This window comes from Leopardus geoffroyi, chromosome C2 (assembly GCF_018350155.1).
Source record: "Leopardus geoffroyi isolate Oge1 chromosome C2, O.geoffroyi_Oge1_pat1.0, whole genome shotgun sequence".
Lineage (NCBI taxonomy): Eukaryota > Metazoa > Chordata > Mammalia > Carnivora > Felidae > Leopardus > Leopardus geoffroyi.
Window position 1 is genome coordinate 122444253 of NC_059333.1, and position 25437 is coordinate 122469689.

General features: G+C 46.7%; 1 protein-coding gene across 6 annotated transcripts in view; it reads right to left on the minus strand.

Moving 5' to 3' along the window:
- Positions 1 to 2069: 2069 nt before the first annotated feature.
- Positions 2070 to 25437, minus strand: part of PXYLP1 (2-phosphoxylose phosphatase 1) — a 73173-nt gene continuing 49805 nt past the window's right edge. For all 6 annotated transcript variants that reach the window (XM_045503469.1, XM_045503470.1, XM_045503471.1 and 3 more), the window contains 4 exons: positions 21139 to 21297; positions 20163 to 20289; positions 9610 to 9749; positions 2070 to 4419 (listed from right to left, as the gene is read on the minus strand). In XM_045503469.1, the coding sequence (XP_045359425.1) occupies positions 3479 to 4419; positions 9610 to 9749; positions 20163 to 20289; positions 21139 to 21297 (1367 nt within the window). In that variant the 3' untranslated portion in view covers positions 2070 to 3478. The remainder of the gene's footprint in view (positions 4420 to 9609; positions 9750 to 20162; positions 20290 to 21138; positions 21298 to 25437) is intronic.

Below are 25437 nucleotides of genomic sequence, written 5' to 3' on the forward strand. Positions count from 1 at the left end.
TAAAGAAATGCTTGTGGGGCATTTCTCAAGGAAAGTGTGACCCCAAAATGGTGCCTTTACTGCTCCCAGGTATCCAGAAGCCAGGCCGCAGGCTGCCCCCTGCTGAAGGGCTCTGCAGCTCTGGGAAGAGCCAAGTGGACCCTTCAGTGTACCTGCTCCTCACATCAAGGCCAGTCTCAGCTGGCAAGTGGGTTTCAGAGGCCAGGACGGCCTGACCAGACACTCTGAATTCGGCTGGTTCCTCTCAAGTATTCATGAGATGGCTACAGGGCAGGTACCAACATTTAGTTCAGTGGCCTTGAGCAATGGGAGTTAATTGGGGCCCAGGCCAGAACTCTGGCCACTATCAAAGCCAGTACTGCAATGTAAAAACCCTAGCTGTTTTCTGCTCTGTACTTGGGGCTGTGTTTAAACACACCCGGGTACACCCACGCTAGCTTGGGCTGCTAAATCTGTTCAGAAGGCTTCCTGAAGACTCACAGAAATGGAAGAATGCATCCCTGCCTCTCCTGTATCAGTTTTTAGGGGTCCTAGGCAAAGGAATCACTCACATCTTTCAAAAGCCTAATTCTGCTATAGCCTCGAAGATCCTCAAATAGGGTAACAGCAGTATTAAGTTCTCCAATTGTTTATCAGTGAAATTTGAGAAACACTCTAGTCATGTTAATATCTGCAGCTGTACTGAAAAAGGGTTAACTGCTCAATTGGGCTACAAAATTAACGTGTACAATCACTGGCTTCTGCTTGTCCTGTGTACCTCAAAAGCCTGTGGTCTCATTTTAGTACCTTGGTTTTAAGTTTCAATTTCATTCATTTAATATTTTAAAAATATGTCTTTAGGGGAACCTGGGAGGCTCAGTCGGTTAAGTGTCTGACTTCGGCTCAGGTCATGATCTTGAAGTCTGCGGGTTCGGGCCCTGCATCAGGCTCTGTGCTGACAGTTCAGAGCCTGGAGCCTGCTTCGGATTCTGTGTCTCCCTCTCTCTCTGCCTCTTCCCAGCTCGTGCTCTGTCTCTCTCTGTCTCAAAAATAAATAATCATGAAAAAGTTTTTTTAAAAAGTCTCATCTATATCATTAAATATTATGCAAATATTAGCTAGCTACCTACCTATCATCTATCTCAATGTGGAAATACCTCCCAGACATACTGTTAAAGGAAGTAAGTTAATAAGAAATATATTTTAAGGGAAGCAAATCACAGAACAATATATACAAAGTGATCTTATTTAAAAATTATGTATATTTGTACATCTGCATGGAAAATTTCTGGAAGAGTATCTGTCAAACAGCTCACAGTGTTCTCTCTGGAGGTGAGAAAAGAGAACTTCACTTGAAGCTGCTTTCAGTATAGTTTGATTTTTTCCAGTGAGCATGTATTAATTTTAATCATAAAAACAAGAAAGCTGAATTTGCACCCACACCTGCCATGAACGAAGCCATTAAGACCACTGCCCAGAAACCAAGAACTAAATGCATTAATCTCGGCTCAGTGCTCAGTGTTTGTTTATGGAGAGAGATGTCTCAGTACTTGATGCTGAGGAAGGTATATTAATGATGTACATACCTGATGTCTTGGGAGGCAAAAACCTCTTACCTATGCTTTTAATGTTGACTTTTATCCAAAATATTTACCTTTATCAAGAGACGTTTCCAACTGATTTTTAAAACATCTTCTGATTCACTTTTGGTTTTAAATCTTCAAGCTGTGTTTAGCAGTCCTAATTCAAATATACTGTGAGTGGAAGCAAAAACCAACTGATTAGGTCTAAGTACTCAAGAGACAGCACGATTTTCAGCAATGAAAGGAGCTGTGTAAATGGATTTCAAACCAGTCCAAGGCCACTAGCTGTGCATGTTCTCTGGGCCCCATGCGCAGCCTGCAGCCGGGCCACGGGTCCTGGCCTCTTTTCTCCGCGGGTACTGGAGAGTTGTCTAATTTGCAACATTTTTACTTACAACAACAACAACAACAACAACAACAACAACAACAACAACAACAACAGGATACATTTCTAAAATACTGGAACTTACTTGAAAAGACCCATAGGTACAAACCATGACTTGTATGTACGAGTATTCTTCAAAAATTTATTTATAGAAATGGACGTATGTATCCAAAGGCAACATTAGACAAAAACAAAAAGTTTGGAATGCCAACGACACAGGAAAGTCTCACCTGCACTTTACATTTCTTCACAAGGAACTAGCACCATTTTAGTTCAGAAACCACAGATTTCATTATAATTGCTTCTAATATATAAAATACCTTATAAAGCTTATTTAACTATCTAGTAACAAAGTTCTTCCAAAAACTTATTTAAAAATCAGTTAGAATTTACCATTTGAAATTGACGAAAATGGTTTAAAAACTGATCTAATTCTAGGGCTGGTCAAAGGGAATGGGCCATAATTAGTTTTATTGGAAGAAAGTGCCTGAATTCAGCTTCTGGCTTTCCTTCTAACCACCAAGCAGGTACAGTAAATTGAATATCACATAGGAATAAGAGCACATCTAAAACTGGCCTTAGAAAATATTTTCCCAGACTATAAAAATACTAAATGGAATACAAAAATCTCAGCATATACAGCAAATAGACTACAGCAGACAAATATTTAAAACATACTTAAAACTATCATCTATCACGATCATCATGAACATCAAGTATTATTCTAACAATTTTTCTATGATTCATTCGGATTTGATATTTACTTCCCCTCAAGTTTTATTGTAACACCAGATATAGACCAAATTCGGTGTGTCTAGTGGAGGTTACTGGAGGCACCACTGAATAATTCTCTGCGTTCAATTGCTTCTTAAAGCGCTGAAAGTGCAAACTGTAGAGGAGCCAGTTTTCTGAGGTCAGGGGTCAGCACAACTGCAGCCCATGAACACAGCCACACTCGTCTGGCTATGTGCTGTCTGTGGGTGCTTTCATGTTCCAAGAGCAGAGCTGAACAGTGAGGACTGTATGTGGCCTTTGGGTCCTCAAAGTCTGAAATCTTTACTATCTGGCCCTGTACCGAAAAAATTTGCCGACCCCTATTTCAGATAAATCACTTCAGGAAATGTTTCCTTGAAGTCAGGACAAGGTAAAATTGTCCCAGGTGAAGAAAATGCGGGCTGAGGTTTGCTGGTTCCATCATATAGTACCATGGCGGATCAAAATAATATACGTGTGGATCGCCAACTTTGAGTATTGAATTATTATTCTGGCGTTGTAAGCAAAGTCTGGCTCTGATAAAAGTACCTTCCCTTTCTCTGTGAACTGGCCATTACGTACCAAGTAACTAACTCGTGTACCCAATTATAGCGACGTACTTACTGTTCAACCCAACCATCTACGTGGCTCTAAAACACAATTTCTAGCCTTTATAAGTCAATAATCTTAAACCCTTGGCAACAGACAGAACTAGAATCAGACCCTTCCCATCCCTCTCTATTGGCATAGATTCTATGAGCACTGTGCTGCTCACCTTTTAGAATCCTTCCCTGTGACATGCATCATAATAATTAGTACTAGTACTACTCCCCAGGCCCACAAACATGTCCCTTTTGACAAAGCGGACTAGGTTTTCTAGGGGGCACATGGGCTTGGAAGAATGCTTGTGGTGGTCCTGGCAAAAAGAGGTGTGGGACGTGACATCAACACCATTATAAAGAATCCGGACAGAATGCTCACTGGGCTTTTCTCTGTCTTGCCAGAGCTCAAAGATCAACCTGGCTGCAAACCTTGGGAATCTGGCTTCCATAAGGCCCAAGGCACTGAGAACTGGTGACAGGGTGACATCGTGAGCAGAGTAGAGGGTGAAGACCTCTTCTTTCCTGCCCTCCGCAGCACGCTGCATCCGGGTGACGGTCTGATTGAGGATGGGGTGGGCGCCCAGGAGTGCATAGCCCAGATACAGTTTCTTCTCCCGCCTCTCTCTCTCGTCCTCTATCTGATGTGTCTTGATCACCTTGAAGTGCTCCATGTCAATACAGCCATTTCTGGTGCACGGGAAGCTGACGTTGTGGCAGAAGTGGCAGAGCATGGAGTCTATGGGGTTGGCTGCTCGAAGCTGTTTGGTGGGGACATCCACGATCCTGGCCATGTCCTCGTAGGTCCTCTCCAGCTGGCTGTTTTTCAAACGTAAGAGGTATTGCCGACGCTGTTCCTTTTCCAGATACTGGTTTCTCAGGGGACAATAGCAGTTTCCGGAGCAGAAGAGAGCACTTGGCTGGTGCCTAAAATGAATCTTCTTCCAGTCAAAATCAGGGAGAAAACCATAAAGCAAGGCCAGCCCACTCTGGAGCGTCCGGCTTTTCCCAGTGGTCTCCAAGTAAAGTTGGTCTGTGGACCAGTTATTCGGCAGGAGTTTGTGTTTCTTTAGATAGATGTCCCTCAGCAGCTGGCCATTCTGCAAATGCTGCACGACTCCTGAAACACAGGAACACGAGCTGCCCTCACTACTAGCCCAACAGAAGGAGTAGCAAAGGGAAGTCAAGTCTGTGGCCAACTCTACAATGCTTTACATCAGTGCCAGAGAATATAACCAAAACCATCCCCCAGCGTGTGGAAGCTCCATCAGCTCGTGAAGGGAGCCCCTTGGGGTTATCATCCATGAAGGGATGGGCAGAGCTGGGGAGCACCAATCCCTCCCTTCTTGCCCAGCCCCTTCCCTGGGAAGGGGCATCATGACTGGTGGGCCTCAGAAGGCAGGAAATGCCCTGCTGGTAGGTGTCAAGGCTGTAATTGGCATGGGCCTAAGGAGAGCTTTCTCCAACCTGCCCAAGGACACAGCATTCTTTAGTATGCAGTGAGGGCCCATGGGAATCACTCAGGTAAAGAAAAAAAGTTGCTTGCTGGCTCCCTAGTCCCCTCACTGCCGGGGAGTTCTCTCCCTCATTCTCCCTACTCTCCCAAGCGAAGGCTCTCTGCTAACCTTCTAGCGGCATTCCGTCTAATCCTGCCGCAGGGTTACCAGCTCATCAAGGATATTTTGTCTGCACAGACACGGAATGATTGCTCAGATACCGGATGGAATACTTGAAAAAAAGCAAAGTGCAGAACAGTACATTTATTATAGCTCTTTTAAATAAAAATGAGGGAAAAGTAAGAATGTATATTTGTAGTTTTGCATAAACTACAGAATGTGTCTGTGTTTTGCATAAAGAACCTTTGGAAGGACATGCAAGAAACTAATACCAATGGTTACCTGGGGATGACAGGGGCACAGAAATGGGATAAATGGAACATAGGAACAAAAATTTTAAATTTACCTGTTAACTAAAAGTTTAACAAGTTTTATTTTTGAACCACCACAGTATGGCAACACATTATCTTGAAAAAAAAAAAAAAAAAGAAAAGCCTTATCTTCAAACAGAAAACAATCTGCAAGCTCACCCTCCAAGCAGTAGGATGTGGGGGTGATGGAATCTCAGCAACAGATATGAATTCTCGGAGAGGGTAAGCCACATGCAGGCCCCATGACCAGTTCATGACCAATGTCACTTATTCAGATGCCCAAATGATATGAAAACCTGAGACAACTCAAGGCTGAAGTGCGTGAGACAGAGGGAACTGCTTTGGCCCGGGAAGGGGAACAGCTTAGGAAAATATCATGAAGGGTATCTGGGTCCCATTCTGAAGGAAGAATATCGAGGGAATTCCTTCAGAGATCGGCGCTGACACAGGTCTTAGGCATTTATTTCCAAAATGATTTGCATAAAGAGGCAAACCACGAGTGACAAAGATTAAGAATCTGTGTCTGGCCCCAATTCACCTCTGGGTCTACCTATGCCTAGGCTACATACATCAAGGCTGAGTGCTTCCCACATGCCAGATCTTTCTCCTTTCATCCTCACAAAAACCTGATAAAGAAGGCATATTATCATCTACCCAATTTCCTTACTTTACAGCTGAAGAAACCGAGCTGTTAAGCGGCAGAGTTGGAACTCAAGACCCCCAATATCCCCGCAGGCCCAACCTCGCCCTCCTAGTCCCTGCTCACAGTGCCTTCTCCCTGCATTTTCATGCAGAAATACTATGTTCTAGCCATTTAGGGTCTCTTATCCTCTCCCAACATATATCTCTTCATGGCTTTGTTCATGCCGTTCCCCTTGCTCTGCCTAGAGAAATCCTCATCCAGTCTCTAGCTCCAATACTGCCTTCTCTGTAGTCTTCCTTCCTCCTCCTCCAGGTCAGATCAAGAATTCCTTCCTGGGACACCTGGATGGCTCAGTTGGTTGAGCGTCTGACACTCGGTTTCGGTTCAGGTCACGATCTCACAGTTCGTGAGTTTGAGCCCCGCATCCGGCTCTGTGCTAACAGTACAGAGCCTGCTTGGGATTCTCTCTCTCCCTCTCTTTCTGCCCCTCCCATGCTCTCTCTGTCAAAATAAATAAGCTTAAAAAAAATTCCTTCCTGTTCCAGTTTGTCACTGGATCTCCAGGGCTTGAGCTGTAATCACTGAGCCTAGCGTAGGCTGGCACGTGCTAGGCATTTTACACACGCTAATCTCGCTCACCGCCTCACCGGCCCTGTCGGGCGGACGTCAACGGTCCCGTTTCACAGTTCTGTGCACTCTACAGCCCTGGGTCTACTCTGAAGGACCGTGCAGCTTGCAGCAGCATGGTGAGCTGCCTTCTTGCGCGCTGTCCCACGGCAGCTGCCGGTTCCTTTAGGACAAGCCGGGGAGCATCTACTCATCCAGCCACTCCTCTCTCCTACACTCAGCAGCTGCCAAAGCGTCTTGAATAGAGTAGGCACTAATGATCAATCTTATATAGTTACTGTGGGGGTGCCAAAAGTGTTTCAGTTATAAATGGTTATCCTAACATCCATATATTTTTAACGAAATTTAAAATAGAAGATAAAAGTGAGCATTAAAAAAGAGAATAAGGGAACAGGAACAAACAGTACTGAGAAAATGATTTCTAGAGTAACGTTGATTTAGAAAACGATGTAGATAATAGACCAATTGAGAAGAGAGGTCAGAATGAACAATTGTCTCTAAGTGTGTAAGGGCCACCTCCCCCAACCTCTTTTCAGGGAACAGCCCCTGGATCTAGTGGCTGGGCCCCCACTGCTCAATGCCTAGTCACCCTGACCTCCTAGCCAGCTGATGGGCACTGACCCTGAAGGACCCCATCAGACACACACACTTTCTCTCTCTCTCTCTCTCAAGAATTTGCACTTGGGGCACTCAGTAGTCGGGTGAACATCTGACTCTTGATTTTGGGTCAGGTCATGATCCCAGGGTTGTGGGAATGAGCCCTGTGTCTGGCTCCATGCTGAGTATGGAACCTGCTAGAGATTCTCTTTCTCTCCCCTCTACCCCTCTCCCCTGCTCGTGCTTTCTCTCTAAAATAAAAAAAAAAAAAAAGAGGACACCCATGAGGGAAAAAAAGAATTTGGACTTGCAGTTCACCTCTGGGTGTGGCTAAGATTGTCACTCTGTGGACAGAGCAAAACCACAGAAGCTGGGACAGACAGCTTTTTTTATTCCTGGTTCCAGTCTCTGGAGGCCTGGTCATATTCTTGCCCTTAAATCTAAGTCTGTGAATCACCCTGAATCCTTACAATAAATGTACCTCTTTAGCTTGAGTTGGTTTCTGTTGCTTGCAACCAGAGAGTGTGACCAGTGGTTCTCAGCAAGCATGGCTCTGGTCTCAGGGAGCGTTTGGAGGTTGAGTTGTCACAATAATGTGGGGAAGAACATTCTTGATACTTAGTGGGTGGGGGCCACGGAGCTAGACAGTCTCCACAAGGAACTGTTCTCTGTCCCACCTAACTTTTGTGTACCACAAAATATTCCCACACATGAAAAACCTGTTAAAATACTTTAGCCTACAACCTGTTTCTTTGTATCATAAATATAAAACCATTTTTACATACCATTAACATCCACTGATTTTTTCCAGATATGCAATATAAATTAAGGGACGTCTGATCTTACTTTGATCAGAACTTGCCAAAAAAATCATGTCCCAAAACATGGTTTTAGAGTCCCCGGGATAATATCCCTCGGTCAGACTGCATTTACAACTGTCACAGTTGTCACAGTTGCCCGCATAAATAACCGACTGTGTCATTCTATTTGCTAGTGTGGGTGTGCTCAAGCTTTTATATTGAGACATAAAATTATAAAACAAATTCATTTCCTTTTGTTTCTTCTTTATATTAGAGTTAGGGTATCTGAAATAATTGCCCTTCTTTAAAATAGGTCATATTATATTTGAATTTCACTTCAGGATGGTTAAAGGAGCACCACAAAATACCTGTTAACAAAAAGGGGTGCTTGGTCTGATAGGATGAGAACTCCTGTTTTAAACCACTACAGGCCTGGGGTGCCTGGGATTCTCTCTCTCCCTCTCTCTCTGCCCCTCCCACACCTGAGCACACACTCTCTCTCAAATAAATAAACTTTAAAAAATATGTGACAAATCCACAGGGCCAACCATAGGACAGAGACCTTCCTCCATCAAAGCTGAGGTCCTACAGTACTGGTGGGACAAGGCAACAACATGGCCGGTAGGGTCTCCCGATTCTTCCAAAAAGACTGGTGACCATGCAAAAGGTCCTTTCAGATCCCAGACTGAAGTAGGAAGAAACCAGAACCTATTGGGGGATTCCCAGTTCCTTCTCTTCTCAACAGAGGTGACCCCACAGTTAACTCACCAACCTAACATGACAATGAACTGGCTGTGTAGTGGTATGAACAGGGCTACAGAGAGAAAGATGGGCTTCTGTGAGGAACACTCTCAGCCAGACAAACTCCGCGCTCACTGGGGATCTGCCGTATGTGTTTGTTCCTGAGATCTCTCCCATCCAAACTTAATCAGGTTATTTTCTTTGAAGTATCGAAGGACATGGGATTGGTTACAGAAATTATGGCCCAGCAAGAGTGGGATAATAGGCAGACATCAGAAATGATGCTGTTAAAAAATAATATAAAAACAGGGAGATGAATCACAAGAGACTCTTGAATACAGAGAACAAACTGAGGGCTGCCGGAGGGGTCTTGGGTCGGGGGATGGGCTTGGGCAAGGGGCATTAAGGAGGACACTTGCTGGAATGAGCACTGGGTGTTATAAGTAGGTGATGAATCACTAAATTCTATTCCTGAAATCATTATTACACCACATGTTAACTAACGTGGATTTAAATTAAAAAAAAAAAAAAAAAAGAAATGATGTTGTTGACAAATATTTGTTGACAGGGAAAGACTATCACAACGTACCGTTAAACGAAAAGGTGAGTTACAAAACACTGTGTTTAGTAAGCTACCGCTGTGTGCGCGTAAGCATGCACATAAACGAAAGAAAACAGAATACTAATTTCTTCAGTGGACTAGGGTTATGGGTACTTTACGTTTTTCTTCCTTTTGCTTGCTGTCTTTCCTAACTTCTCTTCCATTGACTATACTGCTTTTGCAATATAAAAAGGGTTATTTTTAATTTTTAGAAATCGTGTGTGTAGAGACGTTGGTGGACTCAGAGCTGCTTGAGGTATTAGCCCTTATTCACTCCCGTGAGCCCAGAGCCTAGCCCAGGCGCATCTGCTCCGATGTACGCCAAATGGAGGAGCACACAGGAGAAGGAACGAGCAAATGGCCGCTGTGCATACCTGTCTGCGTGAGCTCGCCCATCTCACACAGTGCGTGATTGGGGTAAAGCGGCAGGGAATGCAGGGGGCTTTCGAAAGAGGCTCCGGATCCTTTTGACATGTGACTAACGAAAGCTTCCAGTTTAGGGTGATATGGTTTCCTAAAGAGACAACACAGAGAATTAGTGGTCACCGTGCTCCAAAACGGTCCACAAGGGTCTCAACCCCAGTCAGCAAAATCTCAGGCGTGGCATGCCCTGCTCACCCACTGTCATAGGTACTGGCTTAATCGCTTCTAAATTCCAGTACCATTATTACATGACCACTGACGTTCCACAAGGCCAGCCTGAGCCCCTAACCTCTGCTGAAGCAGCCATCATTCCCAGTACTATGGGTGTCACCTTTGCCCTCCACCACCCAGATCCCCAACCTGCGCCCCTCCCGTCTCCCTCCCCAGGCGGCTACGGAATCCCACCGGGTAGTCATGTCCAGGCTGGGAACCCTTCTTGACTTCTCCCTCCCCTGCTCCCACACATGCCATCTGCCACCCAATCCTGCAGACGTGTCCTCCTGGGGCTTCTCTACCCCCCTTCTCCTGCATCCCTGCAGCCACGACCTGCAGCTTTTGTCCGTATGGCACGGGCTCCTCTTTGGTCTACTTTAGCCTAATCTTGCTCGTCTAATCTTGCCTTTTTCACAGCCGGGGATCGACCTAAAGGCAAGGCCGACTGTCCCTGCTCTTGTTCACTGCCATCTTCCCATGGAAGCGGTGTGTGGCCCATCTGCCTGTTCCAACCCTACCTCACTTGAGTTTCAGGGCTCCCCACCCTCTCCATTCTAATGCTGGGCTCTGGTCACACGCAACCAACTGCCTTCTGTACCCCCAACATATCTTGTTCTTTCATGCTTCCAACGCTTTCCATATGCTGCCCCTTCCTCCTAGAAAACCTACCTCAACCCGCCCCTCAGTAATCCTGAACTGACCTGGGGGAAAATCTCCTTTGAAGAAAATTAACTGATTAAGGTAACCAAGATCGCCATAGTTCTCTACAGTTCACATTGCATTTTGCACATACAGTATTTCATTTCATGGGAGGGTGGTTATGAAGAGCTAAAAAACATCTTTTTTTTTTGTAATATCTGGCATCATTTATATTTTTGCCATGAAGTACATGGGTAAATCAAGATTTATCTTTCTAACGGCTGATATACAATTTCCCTGAATAATGAAATGACCTGTGAACGTATATCCATTCTCCAGCTGAACAGACGTGAACAGATAAGACTAGTTCCCAGCTAAGCTAAAGCAGCATGAAAAGGAAGCAAGGATAAATTGTCCCGATGGCAGACCTCTCTTGTCTGAAAGCCCAGTTAACTTTGACAATGCTTTTAAAGTAACTACTAAAATGCTTCTATTATCTTTCAAAAACATAACGCTAAAAAAAAGTCCATCTTTATTTTATTTAAAAAAAAATTTTTTTTTTCCAACGTTTATTTATTTTTGGGACAGAGAGAGACAGAGCATGAACGGGGGAGGGGCAGAGAGAGAGGGAGACACAGAATCGGAAGCAGGCTCCAGGCTCTGAGCCATCAGCCCAGAGCCCGACGTGGGGCTCGAACTCACGGACCGCGAGATTGCGACCTGGCTGAAGTCAGACGCTTAACCGACTGCGCCACCCAGGCGCCCCAAAAAGTCCATCTTTAAAAAGTGTTTTAAAATTAGAGAATGCTGGGGCGCCTGGGTGGCTCAGTCTGTAAGGCTTCCGACTCTTGGGTTTTGGCTTAGGTCATGATGTCATGGTCCTAAGATGGAGCCCCCAGTTGGGCTCTGTACTGGGTCTGGAGCCTGCTTGCGATTCTCTCTCTCCCTCTCTCTGCCCCTCTTCCGTGTGTGTGTGTGTGTGTGTGTGTGTGTGTGTGTGTGTGCGCGCGCGCGCGCACACGTGTTCTCTCTGAACAAACAAACTTTAAAATTAGAGAATGCTAATCCTAATACAGTCTAATTATCCTGGATTGCTGCAGGGCATTGTGTCTTTTCATAAACACAGAGGGTATGTTGTTCCTCCTGAGGCTAAAACAGATAAACATTTGCAAACTGGGGAATAAGGTTTCCAGACTGACAATGAGGCTGCCAATATGAATCCACACAAACAAAGGCTATCCGTCAACAGGAGTCAAATATTCTGTTCCAGGTCATTATTATGGGCTGGTGATTTTTGAGGATCTGAGGAGGCTTTGCTGCCAATTTCGGGAATGAAATTTCACTACGGGCAGAGTTTGCAGAGCTGGTGCAAGTTTTCAGGGCATCTGACTACTTAATGGTATGTTAATATCTAACTATACATATGAAAACTCGTTTTGGGTCTGGAAAGACAGGTGATTCATGGAAGAAAAACTTCATATACAGAAGAGATGGCAGATGGCTGGATCTTTTTAACAGGAAGAGGACCAGGTAACCTGAGTCCCAGGCCTGTCCTGGATCTGAGTGACTAGGTCCTATCTGCCAAGGCCATGGCTCCACCCCTGCAGCCAAGAGGGTACCTAGTACATGGCAGATACTCCAAAACACGTGTGAATGAATTCCAATGGGAAGTGCCCCAACCTTAGATGCTTTATGAAAACTATAAGCCTCCCATAATCTGTAGCAATGAATATGGCAAGTTCCTACAATGGTTTATTAAAATATTCAGATTTCAATGGGAGTACTATGAGTGAAACTGCTAATTGTGCTAATTGTGATTCTCTTTGAGCAAACTATAGGTAGGCTCCTCTGAATCGTCTTCCCAACTAGGCCTCAACCTTTGGACTTCCATGTTCTTTTTGGACTTATGTCCCTCTTTGCATCATTCAGTTTTAGAAAACATCCTGCTAAGTCAATGTAGCCAGAGTCTCCTGCTCCTGATATCTGATCAAATTCCTCATCTCCCAGGTGATATCTGCTCACCCTGGTCTGCCTTCAGCAATCTCCTCACCCCTGAGGTTTCTCTTTAGTCATTTTCCATCCACTGACCCCCACTCTGATCCTTGGCTGTAAGTTTCCACTGCCCATGTTGTATTTGGATTTGAGCCCAGTTCTTTTTTTTTTTTTTTTTTATCTTTTTTAATGTTTACTTATTTTTGAGAGAGACAGAGACAGAGTGTCAACAGGGGAGGGGCAGAGAGAGGGAGACACAGAATCCGAAACAGGCTCCCGGCTCTGAGCTATCAGCCCAGAGCCCGACGCAGGGCTCGAACTCACAAGCCATGAGATCGTGACCTGAGCCAAAGTCAGACGCTGAACCGACTGAGCCACCTAGGCGCCCCAGTGCCCAGTTCTATGCTAAGGTCTCTGCTCTCCTACTGCATTAGTTCCTGGATAAAATCTGTTTTTGCGACTACTACTGTCTGGTTCTGCTTTTTCTTTTAACAGTTGTACCCTAAAATCTGTTCTCCTCTTCTTGGGAACTTGGTTAGATCCCATGTCTGAGGCCCTGGTGGTTAGGTAGAGCCACATGGTATTCTTCACCAATGGAATGGAAGGATGTATCCCACTTCTGGGTTTAGGTTTTCAGATCATGGGGTGCCCCTTCACACTCTTTTCCTTCCCATGGGCCACTATTTAGACATGGCAGCAGTCCTAGTTCAATCATGTAGACATCCCTAGGGCACGATGGGGGCAATGACCTGGAAGGAACCTGGGGCCCTAAATGACCAAGTGGAGTCCCGTCCTATAACCCGGTTCACTCATCTCAGACCTTCACAGAAGGAAAAGATAAACCTCTTTGTTATTTGAGGCAATGCATTCTTCAGTCTCTTTGTTACAAAAGGCTAGCCTTACTCTGACTAACATAGAGATGATGATATTTGTGACGATGAATTTTTCTTCGGGAAAAACTCATGTCATTGTAGCCTCATTGGAAATCAGCTTTCATATTGAAAACTGGAAGAATTAAAAGAGTTACTATCTTAAGGCTTCAAACTGTTCACGTCCAGAATAGTTTACATATTCAAACTGTTCACGTCCAAAATAGTTTACATTTTTATACGCATTATTCACTTCTCTCTATGCCACAAACCTCGAGACAGAACCCTGAGGCTAATCTACACACCCATGGGAAAATTTATTGTGCTTTGGCTATAATCTGAGCAATTTCTGAGTCCTGCACAGAACAGTAAGACAAACAGAGAACAGGTTTAATACCCGTGATACTGTTATCAGAAAACAATTCAAGAATGTTTACGTGGCTAGAAACTGGAGTGAGTTCATACTACAGATTTTCACGATTTATGCAAAGGAACTTATTAATGAAATGAAATTCTACAAGGATAAACTCAATATACTTTTCTCAGTCTGCCTTTCTGGAACTTTGTGCATTAACTGACTTGATTACTCACCCCTCACCCTTTCCTAAAACTCTCTCCTTTCTTAGCTCTCCTAACATCACTACTGTGTTTGTAGTCACCACCTCCTCCCGGGATCCTCCTTTCTCTCTGTGCTGTGTTATAGGTTGGCATTTCCCAGGACTGTTTTTGGCTTTCCCTCACTCCACAGGCTCTGTGATACCAGTCAAGCTCACGGCTTCAGCTGCCATCAACATGTGAACTCTCAAATGAACCTCTACCTTCCAGCAAGACAATGCCCCTGAGTCCACACCTACACACCTTCTAGAAATTATCACTTGGATGCCTGATGACAACTCGAACTTAGCACTGAGACCTGTCCTCATAACTTACCTCCCACTCCTCCTTCTTCTGCATTTTCTATTCCAGAGAGGGGCACCACCACGAGCCAGACACCCCATCAGAAATCTGGGCACCATCCTCTCTGTCTCTGTCTCACCCCCATCCAACCTGTCACTAAGTCCTACCGACCCCACCTGGTGCCCTTCTCTCAGATCCAAGACTTCTCTCCAACTCTGCTGCCACTCCCTCAGTTTCAGCCTCTATCATTTATTCATTCAACAAATATTTAATCGTGCTCCTCCCATGTGCCAGGCACTGTCTTGGGCACTTGGGATATAGCGGCATTGAACACTGCCCTCAGGGAGCTTAGGAGCCTGGAGAAACAGACAACATACAATGAACACTAGAAAGAGAGAGAGTGTGTGTGTTTACGCGTGCATGCATGTATGCATGCATGCACATTAGAAGGTAACAGATGCTATGAAGCATTGATGCGTTGAGCAGGGAAAAAGGGGACCCAGGAGATTTGGGTGGAAGAAGTGCATTGTAATTATAAGTGAAGTCTTCTGAGTGGTCTTACTGAGAAGGTGACATTTAAGCAAAGGCTTGTGGGAGGTGGGGGAACTGGCCAGCCATAAAGCCACTGGGGAACAGCTATCTGCAGAGAGGACACAGTCAGTGGGAAGGAGAGCTAGGGACAGTGTGGCTGAGGCTGAGTGAGGGTGAGGAGAGCCATAGCGGAGGGCAAAGCAGGGCAAGGGGATGAGGAAGAGCACAAGAGGCCTCGTAGGTCATTTTAAGAACTTCGGCTCGGACTCTGCGGGAAATCTTTCTTTTGGATCGCTGTCCCCACAGGAACATAAACATCACTGCCGGCGTCTAATCCACCCTCCACATCATGGCGGCCAGAGATCTTCATAATTTCATCCCTCCATTTCCCAGCTCCCTCACTGCCTTTGTGCCTGGTGTCCACAATCCTTAGCTGGGCATTCAAAGTGTCAGATAACCTAGTCCTTCGCCACCTCTCCACTCCAGCCTGTGGGCTGAGCCGTCCACCTCCCCTCACCTTTGCACAGGTTTCACCGCCCCAGGTATCATTTATCATCAGCCGCCACCTGACTGGTTCCTGCACACCCTTGAGGTCCCTTTCTCTTGGTGGCTTTCCCTGACCTGGCATCCCACCTCTCCCTCTGCCGCAAACTGGGTCAGGCTGCCCTCTTGTGGTTCGTGCCCCTAAATATGGTTCCAAAACTACTTCTGCTTCTACTTTTTTGCCTTTGTCTCTAATACCTTTGCCGTTGCTGCCACCATTCGTGCTGGCCACCATTCCCCGAGGGCTCACCATGTGCTAGGCATCAGATCTGTCTCTCAGAGGGGAGTGGGCCCCCTGGGGCAGGAGCAGCCTCTCTTCCATGAATCTTTAGAAGCCTGCTCTCCCATTAGTCTTCCCGTCCAGCCACATAACTGGTCTTACTGTTCTCCTACATGTGCAGCCCCTCCAGCCTCAGGCTCTTTGCACTTGCTGTTCTGTCTTTCTGGAGCACCATTCCCCCAGATCTGCACAGGGCTGGCTCCTTCATCTTATTTAGGTGCCTGCCCACATGTCACCTCCTGTTACATGACATAGTACCTGACATATAATACGTGTTTTAAAATAAAATGTAATGGGGCATCTGGGTGGCTCCATCGGTTAAGCATCTGACCCTTGGTTTCAGCTCAGGTCACGATCTCACGGTTTTGAGGATCGAGTCCCGGATCGGGCTCTGCACTGACAGCATGCAGCCTGCTTGGGATTCTCTCTCCCTCTCTTCCTCTGCCCCTCCCCTGCATGCACTCTCTCTGTCTCTCAAAATAAATAAATACAATTAAAAAAAATAATAAAATAACATGTTGAATACTGGTTGAATTGAATATTCTTTTCTTCCTTGAATATAGAAAACAGTATCTGATTCATATTCTTCAGTGCAGAAAAAAAGCATTTAATGCACATGGCACATGTATGGCTAATAACCTTACTGCTAGCTAAATCTTGTCCTATGAGGGTTACAACAGCACCTTTGTCATGAGGCACAGGGCATTCGTGAAGAGGCAGCTTCCACTACAAAGACTCGGGAGAGCCATGGAATGTGTCACCGTGAAGGGAAACACGGGGCCGCTCCCTTGTACTGACATTGGCACTGATTACTCAGCTCACTGCAAGCCTGCCTGCTGGCCCCGATAAACCCTGTCACTAGACTGAAGTAGCAGGGACATTCCAGGATCCACCGCCTTTAAGATGCCATAAAAATTAATGATTTTTGAAGCTCAACTAGCACCTGGGAAGGCACAGGCACAACTGGTGACCCAGACCCCACAGTCTCAGGGGATTCAGAGGCTCAAAGTGGGTCCCTGTCACTGGGAGTCCTGCTCACTCTTACTCTAAGTGGGTATTTATAATTTTTTTAAATATTGTATTTATTTTTTGAGAGAGAGAGAGAGAGAGAGAGAGAGAAGGAAAGAGTGTGAACGGGGGAGGGGCAGAGAGAGAGGAGGACAGACGATCCAAAGTGGACCCTGTGCTGATAGGCTGATAGCAGCCAGCCCAATGTGAGGCTCGAACTCACGAACCGTGAGATCATGACCTGAGCCAGTCGGATGCTCAACTGACAGAGCCACCCAGGCTCCCCAAGTGGGTATTTATGACAAGTCAACTTCATGTTTTTAAAAGTAGAATTAATGAAATGACATTATTTAATTAAACATGCATACTCCACCCTCTTTCCACAAAAGACTTAAAGCAGCTCTTAAAGATACAGAATGTTCAATAAAAGTAGGCCAAAAGATCAAGGCCAGAGAAAATGAGGGCAGAAGCAGTCTGGGCAGCTGGTCCCCAGAATAGCGTCTCTCAAATGGGAGCTTCAGAAATGGCCCTGTCAGAGGGCCCTGTCCTGGCTGTGACAGAATGAGGGACCTTGGGACCTGGCCTGGCCTCATGACCATGACCATTCAGAGTGGGAAAGAGGCCAGGCCCCAGAAGACCTGCAGGCTGCTGCAGTAAATGAAACACCATCGTTTGTAAACCTCTCAGTATGACCAGCTCAGTGCTTAGTCCGTCCCCTTAGTCAGATTTCATGAGGATGTAATAAGGGATGGACTATTGTCCCCATGTGCCAGGACAGAATACTGAGGCTCACAGAGGTGAAGTGATTTTCCCTACAACCAAAAGGTCACAAAGTCCTCAGAGGATTCCAGGGCAGAGGCTGAAATCAATTGAGGCACTTGATTAGCAATTATGACTTGTGATTTTCACCAAGGTCCTGAATTCACTCAGCAACCAACCTAGTCCAACACCTACTTTATGCCAGGCTCAGACTGGGCACCAATGATACAGGAAGGAGCAAGACCCAATGCCCTTAAGGAGCCAGTGATGTGGGAAGGGCACAGATAATCATGCCGGAAGATAGGCTGCGAAGCATGTAGGTGCAAAGAGGAGGCCCTGCCCGCTGCCAGGGGGCCATGCCCAATGGGCACCTTCTCCAGGAACAGCGAGGGTAGCCTCCAGAGCCTTGAGGTACTCAGGGACCCTGCAGCACTAGCTGACTGGTCTGGGGACAGACTCCTGGTCTGAGCCAAGCCACTGAAATTCTCACATCTGGGAATGTGAAGCCCAGACAGAAAAAGAGGAGAAGAAGCCGGGAGTCACCAGGGTAGAAGCGTGGAACTGTCCACAAAGTCCCTGAGGCTGCCCTGAGGTTGCCCAACTCGGAGGTCTTTTCCTGTCCATTCCTGGGCAGTTCAAAGGGCAGATATCCAAAGTCTGTGCCAGTGGAGAAAAGCCCCTTCTCTGAGCTGTCCTCCCTGCACCTCACCCTATTCCTCCAGCCAATCCCCCAATCCAGAAACCAAAGGGTTAACAGCCGGCACAGCAAGTGGCCTCTACCCTTGCCCTAGTCCTAAGGCCAGTTTAGGTCTGGTCATTAAATATTTTGCTTTGAGACCCTTCCTGTACAGCCCTCTTCTCAGTTTGAGTGAGGCAGTGGCAGTGCCCAATACGACCAGAAACCCGTCCTCACACACCAGGAGAGGTTTCACAGAGGAGGCAGCTTCTCAGGGGAGCTCCTGAGGAGCTGTAGGAGTGGGTCACACAGGGACGGGGCAAGCAAGCTAAACAGCAGATACACAGGCTTGCAGGGGTGGGGGGCCGGCAAAAGGTGGGTAGAGCAGCACAGAAGACCCCAGGGGAAGGGTTGGCACAGAAGGCTAGAGACTGGGGGAAGAAAGCCAGTGACTGCATGGCCTTCTGACAGGGGCCAGCCTCAACCCTGGGGCTCTACCAACTCACGGGACACTGGGACATGCACCCATGCTTGCTAAACGCACAACAGACGACACAAGCCCCCAGGCTGTGAGCTTCGTGACCTCCAGCAGGAAAGGAGAAAGTGCATGGAAGCCTATAGTCATACGGTATTTCATGATGTGTTTACATCGAATGGTTCACTTCCTCTTCCCCATGATCTTGGACAGTGAGAAGCCTGGAGGCGCAAAGAGTTAACCTGAAACCCCTGGCTCCACACCGCCATCCACTAGAAAGAACAGGCCTGGCTGCAGACAGGCAACCCATGGTTCTGCCAGAGCAGCCCTGCCCGAGGCAGGCTGGCACCCGGAAGCATTCCATCCAAATAACGTCTTCCCCACTGGGCACTGCCCTCCATCTCCTCTGCTCGTTCAGTAAATCTCAAGCCATGTGGTGTGCCCCCAGACACATTTGCAGAGGCCCGGCTCGTCATTTCATTAAAAAAAAATTTTTTTTAATGTTTTATTTATTTTTGAGAGAGAGAGAGAGTGAAAGCAGGGGAAGGGCAGAGCGGGGGGGGGGGGGGGGGGGAGGGGGGGGGACAGAAGACCCGAAGCAGGATCTGTGCTGACAGCAGTAAGCCTGATGTGGGGTTCGAACTCATGAGCCATGAGATTATGACCTGAACTGAAGTCAGACACGCAACTGACTGAGCCGCCCAGGTGCCTCTCATCATTTCATTTTAGAGCTCTGCCATTTTCTTTTTTTTAACATTTAAACATTTTTTTTTTAATGTTTTATTTACTTTTGAGAGACAGAGAGACCGAGCATAAGTGGGGGAGGGCAGGGAAACAGTGAGAGGGAGACACAGAATCCAAAGCAGGCTCCAGGCTCTGAGCTGTCAGCACAGAGCCCGATGCGGGGCTCGAACTCAGGTTCTGTGAGATTGTGACCTGAGCCGAAGTCAGATGCTTAACTGACTGAGCCACCCAGGCGCTCCTAGAGCTGTGCTATTTTTATACTCAAAATTTCCACTCTCTGTTGAATTATTTTTTACCCTAAGGGTTCTCAATCAAGAACGTGCTGTCTCTATTCCCATGAACAATTAAAAGGTTGAAGTATATCTTACATTTATATGGCTCTGCAGCTGGTAATGCACGTTCCCCTCTGTTATTTCACTTCATTCCTCACCCAGACCCTGCACGGTCAGCATGGTCATTCTCATTGCAGAGACGGGAGGGGGAGGCTCAGAGACTAAGGGACTTACCTGCTGCCCCCAAAGAGAACAGCTGAGCCTGAGGACATCCAGCCCAGTGTTCACTGCACTGTGTCCCAGCTTTTCCTCAAACTGAAGAGCACAGGTGAGGAGAGCAGACCTCACACAGGCCTGGACCCAAATCTCAACTTATCTGCTGTGTGTGGCCTTACACAGGTGTCCTTGCTTCTCTGGGCCTCCTCCTTCGCAACTCTGAAATGGCAATTGACACTCAGGATTGTTCTAAAGATCAGGCTCCCGGCGAATGGTCTGTGCTCAGCGAGTGTAGGTTACTCCTGGCCTGTGTCATTCTCCAGTCAGCACTGTGACTGAGACGGAGAGAACATATTCTTGAAAATCACTTTTAGAAAAAGTGCAATTTACCTGTTAGCCAGCAGAGTGCAGTCAATTTCTGGTCGCTTCGTTTTGGGAATGACATACAGCGGGTACCTGTCCCCGTGTCGAATGAACACATGCACGGAGACCAGCTTAAAATGATGCGGGGCGTGACCTGTGGGAGAGGAGCATGTGTCCTGGTTAACGCACAGGAAGTGTGGATCCTTTCCACTCTGCAGAACTGGGGAGGGATGACCATGGTAAGAGGGTGCCATGCTGGGGGGTGGGGGTGGCTCACAAGGCAGGCGGAGGAACATGACAGGGCTGGTTATACATGTCTCAGACCTCCAGAAGTAACGGGGAGCCTCTGGGGGTGTGGCTGGGGGCTGGAGACCAGTGAAATGGGGGCATGTCGATTCGTGGGGCCTCCCTCACATCCACAGACTAGGGGGAGGCCCACAGAAGTACTGGAAACGATGACTTCTGCTTTAAACCTCCACGAAACAAATCAGGGCACAAACTGACAAAAATATTCAACATCATTCTTTGATACACTTTCAAAAAAGCAAAACTCAACACAGAAATCATAGTTTCCTGCACGTTTTCTACAATACACCAACAGAGCATCCAGCATCCTGTGGAGTTCCTAAGCCCTGAGAGAGCTTACTGGAAAAGAGGGGAGCTGGGGGGGTGATGCCCTGGAGCCCGCCAAGCCCACCTTTCCATCTCTGGCGTCTCACCGAAAACCATGATGGCAAACATTTGCAGAGGGCTTATCCTGAGCCACGTGCTGTTCAAAACAGTTACTTCAGGCCTCGGGCAGCCCTGTGAGTAGGTACTGCCGGTTACCCCCATTCAGCAGAGGAGGAAGCTAACTTGGGAACTCATTCAAGGGCACGACCTAGTGGCAACCGCAGGATTTGAGTCCAGGCCGCCTGGCTCCATATCGTGGCGCTATGCTGCTTGAAGAACTAGTTCCCAGAGGGGTGCTGGGTACCAAGTTAGGCGGCACAGGCAGGCCTACCTTCCATGCTGCGCTCAGCCACACTGGGGATGTTGCAGTACAAAAGAGCTTCGTAAACGGGGTCCATCACGGGAGGCTCGGTCACTGGGTCAGGCATGATTCTCTTTCGACTCTTGCTACTCACTCCATTCTTAGCTGTGGAGACCGGGGTCAGGTGGACTGCAAGGAAGGCAAGGCAGGTCATGGCACGTGCAGTCACAGGAGGGACCAGGCCGGCTGGAGGGGCCCAGGGTGTGGCTAGATTCTCACTGAGCGACTATTCTCTCCCACAGCATTAGGGTGGACTTTAGTCCAGCAAGAAGTCAGCTTCTCATCAGGAAATGTGCCCTGCCTCTTTCTTAATGCTATTATTTTTTTCTGACCAATAATTACCTGTGCAACCACGGGTGGGCCATCCCAGAGAAAGCGGCCTCACTCACGGTGGTAAAGGAAGAACTTCATGCAAACTGATTGCTTCATTCCTAACACCCTCTGAATTCTAGGAAATACCAGGGAGGAAAACCATCACCTATGGAGTGCCTACAAAGCGCGAGATGTGTTGTCTGACAGATCTCATTGATATCACCTGCTTTGCACTTCGGGGTTCCCAAGAGCCTGATCCAGACATCACTCATTAATCCTCACAAGTCCACTTTATAGAGAAGAGAGCCTAGAGCCCAGGGGGAGACTGAGGCAGCTGCCCAAGGCGTATGTGGTGGATGGAACCGCATCTCAAGCTCACTCCTCTGCCTCCAGGCCAGGTTCTCCCTACCAGTCTTCTGTAGGTCATACGTGGGTCCTGCAGTCTGTCCAGCTAGCATCCCCCTTTCTGTTGATGAACTGCTCCTTCCTCTCCCGGTTGTGGCTGAACTGTCAATCACAGTGTCTCTGACCCTTGGCTGGGGTGGACGTGTGACTGAGTCAACGAGGACAGTGATGGGGCAATTCGTCTCCTTTTCCTTGGCAGAGGTGCTGTGCAAACACTAGAAAAGGGTCTCCTTTGTATGATGATCTCTAAGAATGGAAACCTGGGCCTGCCCAGCCACCTATCCATCCTCAGACAGCCTCTGCTTGCTGTAGAAGCTAATGATACTAAGTACAGACAAGCACACCAACAAATGCAGAGACTGAGAGAGAGAGAGAGAGAGAGAGAGAGAGAGAGAGAGGAGAGGGAGGAAGGGAGGGAGACCTGAGGATATCCATCCTTTGAGACCCTGGGTGATGTGGGTGAAGGCAGAACCTCTCTTAGAGGTCCCAGTTACATATACATCTTACATAACCCTTCTTGCTTAAGCTATTTTGAGTTGGGTTTTTGATACTTTCAATCAAATGAGTCCTGATTAATAGACTTTTATGAATTACTTATAAGTGGATTAAGTCCATCTTCTGGGTCAACGGTCTCCAACCTTTCCATGTATGGGGAACCTCTCTGCAGCATCACAGATTTTCTGGAACTCTCTATACAATGATAGTGGCATTTTTAGCATCCACCCACTGAGAAAATGCACAGAAATAGGTGTGCCCATGCACCATTTCTAAAAGGTTTATTAATCACCATAATATACATACATACATTTGAACAATAGCTAAAACAGGACCCAATCACCAATCTAAATCCATTTAAATTCCCTAATTTACTCTACAAGTTCTTTTTCTTTTTAATATTTATTTATTTTTGAGAGAGAGAGAGAGAGAGAGAGAGGGCAGGAGGGAGGGGGAGAAGATGGGAGAGGGGGAGGGAGAGGGGCAGAGAGAGGAAGAGACACAGAATCTGAGGCAGGCTCCAGGCTTTGAGCTGTCAGCACAGAGCCTGATGTGGGGCTCAAACTCATGAACTCATGAACTGCAAGATCATGAGCTGAGCTGAAGTCGGATGTGTAAAGGACTGAGCCACCCAGGAGCCCCTACAAATTCTTCTAAATAAATACTTTAGACTTCCCTTTGGCAAACCGATGTTATAAACAAAAGGAAAGGAACATATATGCAACATGCCTAACAGACAAATTATTAATATCCAAAATGCATACGAGCTCCTGCAACCATAAAATCAGCAAGGGATATAAGCGGGCCAAGTACAGAAAAATAAATACCAATGGCAATAAGCATATGAAAAGATGTTCAACATTATTCATACTTAAATACAAAATAAAACAACAGGATGTGACACCCTGCCAACAGACTAGAATATCACGTTTTAATAATCCTGTCAGTACCCGCACGGGTGTGAAACTGCCTTCCACGTGCTGCAGGTGGCAGTGGAAACTGGAACCTTTGGAAGAATTTGGCAGCATTCACCAGAATGTTCTATGTGCTTTATCCCTGATCCCATTATTCTACATCTTGGAAGCTACTCAACAGAGGTATCAATTCGAATCACAAACAGGTATGGCCACGGAAATTCACCACAGTGCTGTTTGTAATAACAAAAAAGGGAAATCAACTAAATATCCATCATGAACAGAACAGAATGCTGCATCCATATTGGGGAATATTCTGCCATGACTAAACCGAATGGAAAAGAATCAAAGGTAAATGAAGTGAAGTGAATAAACCAAGTCACTAGATAAGAAAAAAAAAAAAACTATAAATGTATGAATCTACAAGCACATTATGTAAGTGCATAAAAAAATGTCTATAAGGACATCCTGACAATGCAGCAGTGGTTTCTTCTGGGGAACAGGGGTATGGGGTGTGAAGAAGTATTTTTACTTGTTTTTCCATAAAATTCCATATTGTTTTATGTATTTCGCACATATATACTTACAGTAAGCATATGTTATACATATCCGATATTTATAGACATATATGTATCCTGCTATAATGTCTTGATATACTATTAGCAGAATAGTATCAGTATAGTTATTAGCATCTTTTCATTCATTACTTGTATTACTTGTACTAAAACAACAATCACAGAGCTACAGAGTTGGCTCTTCCCCAATTCAAAATTAGCTCTTTGGTCCTACAGCAACGTTCTTCCCCGCACCTGGAAGGGGCCAGAACTGCTAACACACAGCTCGGGTGTCTGGAGGTAATTTACTCTGGGGGAATTTGTGCCAGAGCAAGCGAATGAGAAAAGTATATGTCTGAGGGCAGCATCTTAATGACCCAGCAATTCTGGCCGTGCGGCAGCCCTCAATCCTTAACTCTGATCTTTTACGGAACGGTGCCAGATTCTGGCTTCTTAACCCTGCCTGTGGGCACACTCCCTTGGAGTCTGGGTCAGAGACAGGTGAAGCTAAGGACACATGATGGTAGAAGTGACACAGAGACGGGGGCCATTGGTCCCTGGGCATCCCAGAGTCCCCACAGTTTGCTACTTTATCTGTAAGCACATGAGGTAAGGCCTATGGGGGCTACCACTTGGGAACTGCTATATACTGAATGTCTGTGTCCCCTTAAAATTTGCATGTTGAAATCCTAACCCCCAGTGTGATGATATCTAGAGGTGAGGTCTTTGGGAGATGATTAGGTCAAATGGGATTAGCATCCTTATAAATGAGACCCCAAAGAGTAACCCCGACCCTGCCCCTCTACCGTATGAGATTGCAGAGAAAAGATGCCTTCTAAGAGGCGGGTCTTGACAGACGCCGAATCTGCTGGTGCTTTGGTCTTGGACTTCCCAGTCTCCAGAACTGAAAGTAATACATTTCTGTTGTTTAAAAGCTACCCCGTTTGTGGTATTTTTACTAAGCAGCCCATGGAATAAGAAGGAACCATAGTAGCTGGGTTCAAATGACCCATTCATAACCCCGGGAAGCAGTGGTTTGAAAGACTGGGTAAAAATCACAGACCTTTCATCCAGAAAGACTGTATCTGCTGCTTCTTCCTCTGACATCTGGGCCTGTCAACCTCACTCACTAGCTTCTGATAGCACCCTGTGCTGTTTACACCTTCCTGAATCATCAGAATGCAGGGCCAGGCCACATGGGGCCCTTTGACGGGTCCTCCACACACTAGACATGTTGGGGAGGTTCTGATGCACAGAAGCCTGGGGTGAGACATCTCCCCCAGATCCACCCTCCTGCATACTCGCCCCTAACCTGGTTCTCACTGTCCTGAACTGCTCAGAGCTGTCCCCACTACCACAGGTGTTTCTCAACCACACTCCCCCCTTTACATCTAATTACCCTCATCTCACTGCTGCTCCCCAAATCTGGCCAACTCCATAAGGATCCCAGGGTCACCCCTCCAGGAATCCCACCCCGACATCCCTCTTCCATGGGCCCACCTGGTTCTTGCTGCCATCTTGGCTCGTACCACAGTACCCATAAGCAGGGCTGTCCAGTTTGTCAACCTGCCACCCCAAACATCTTGAGG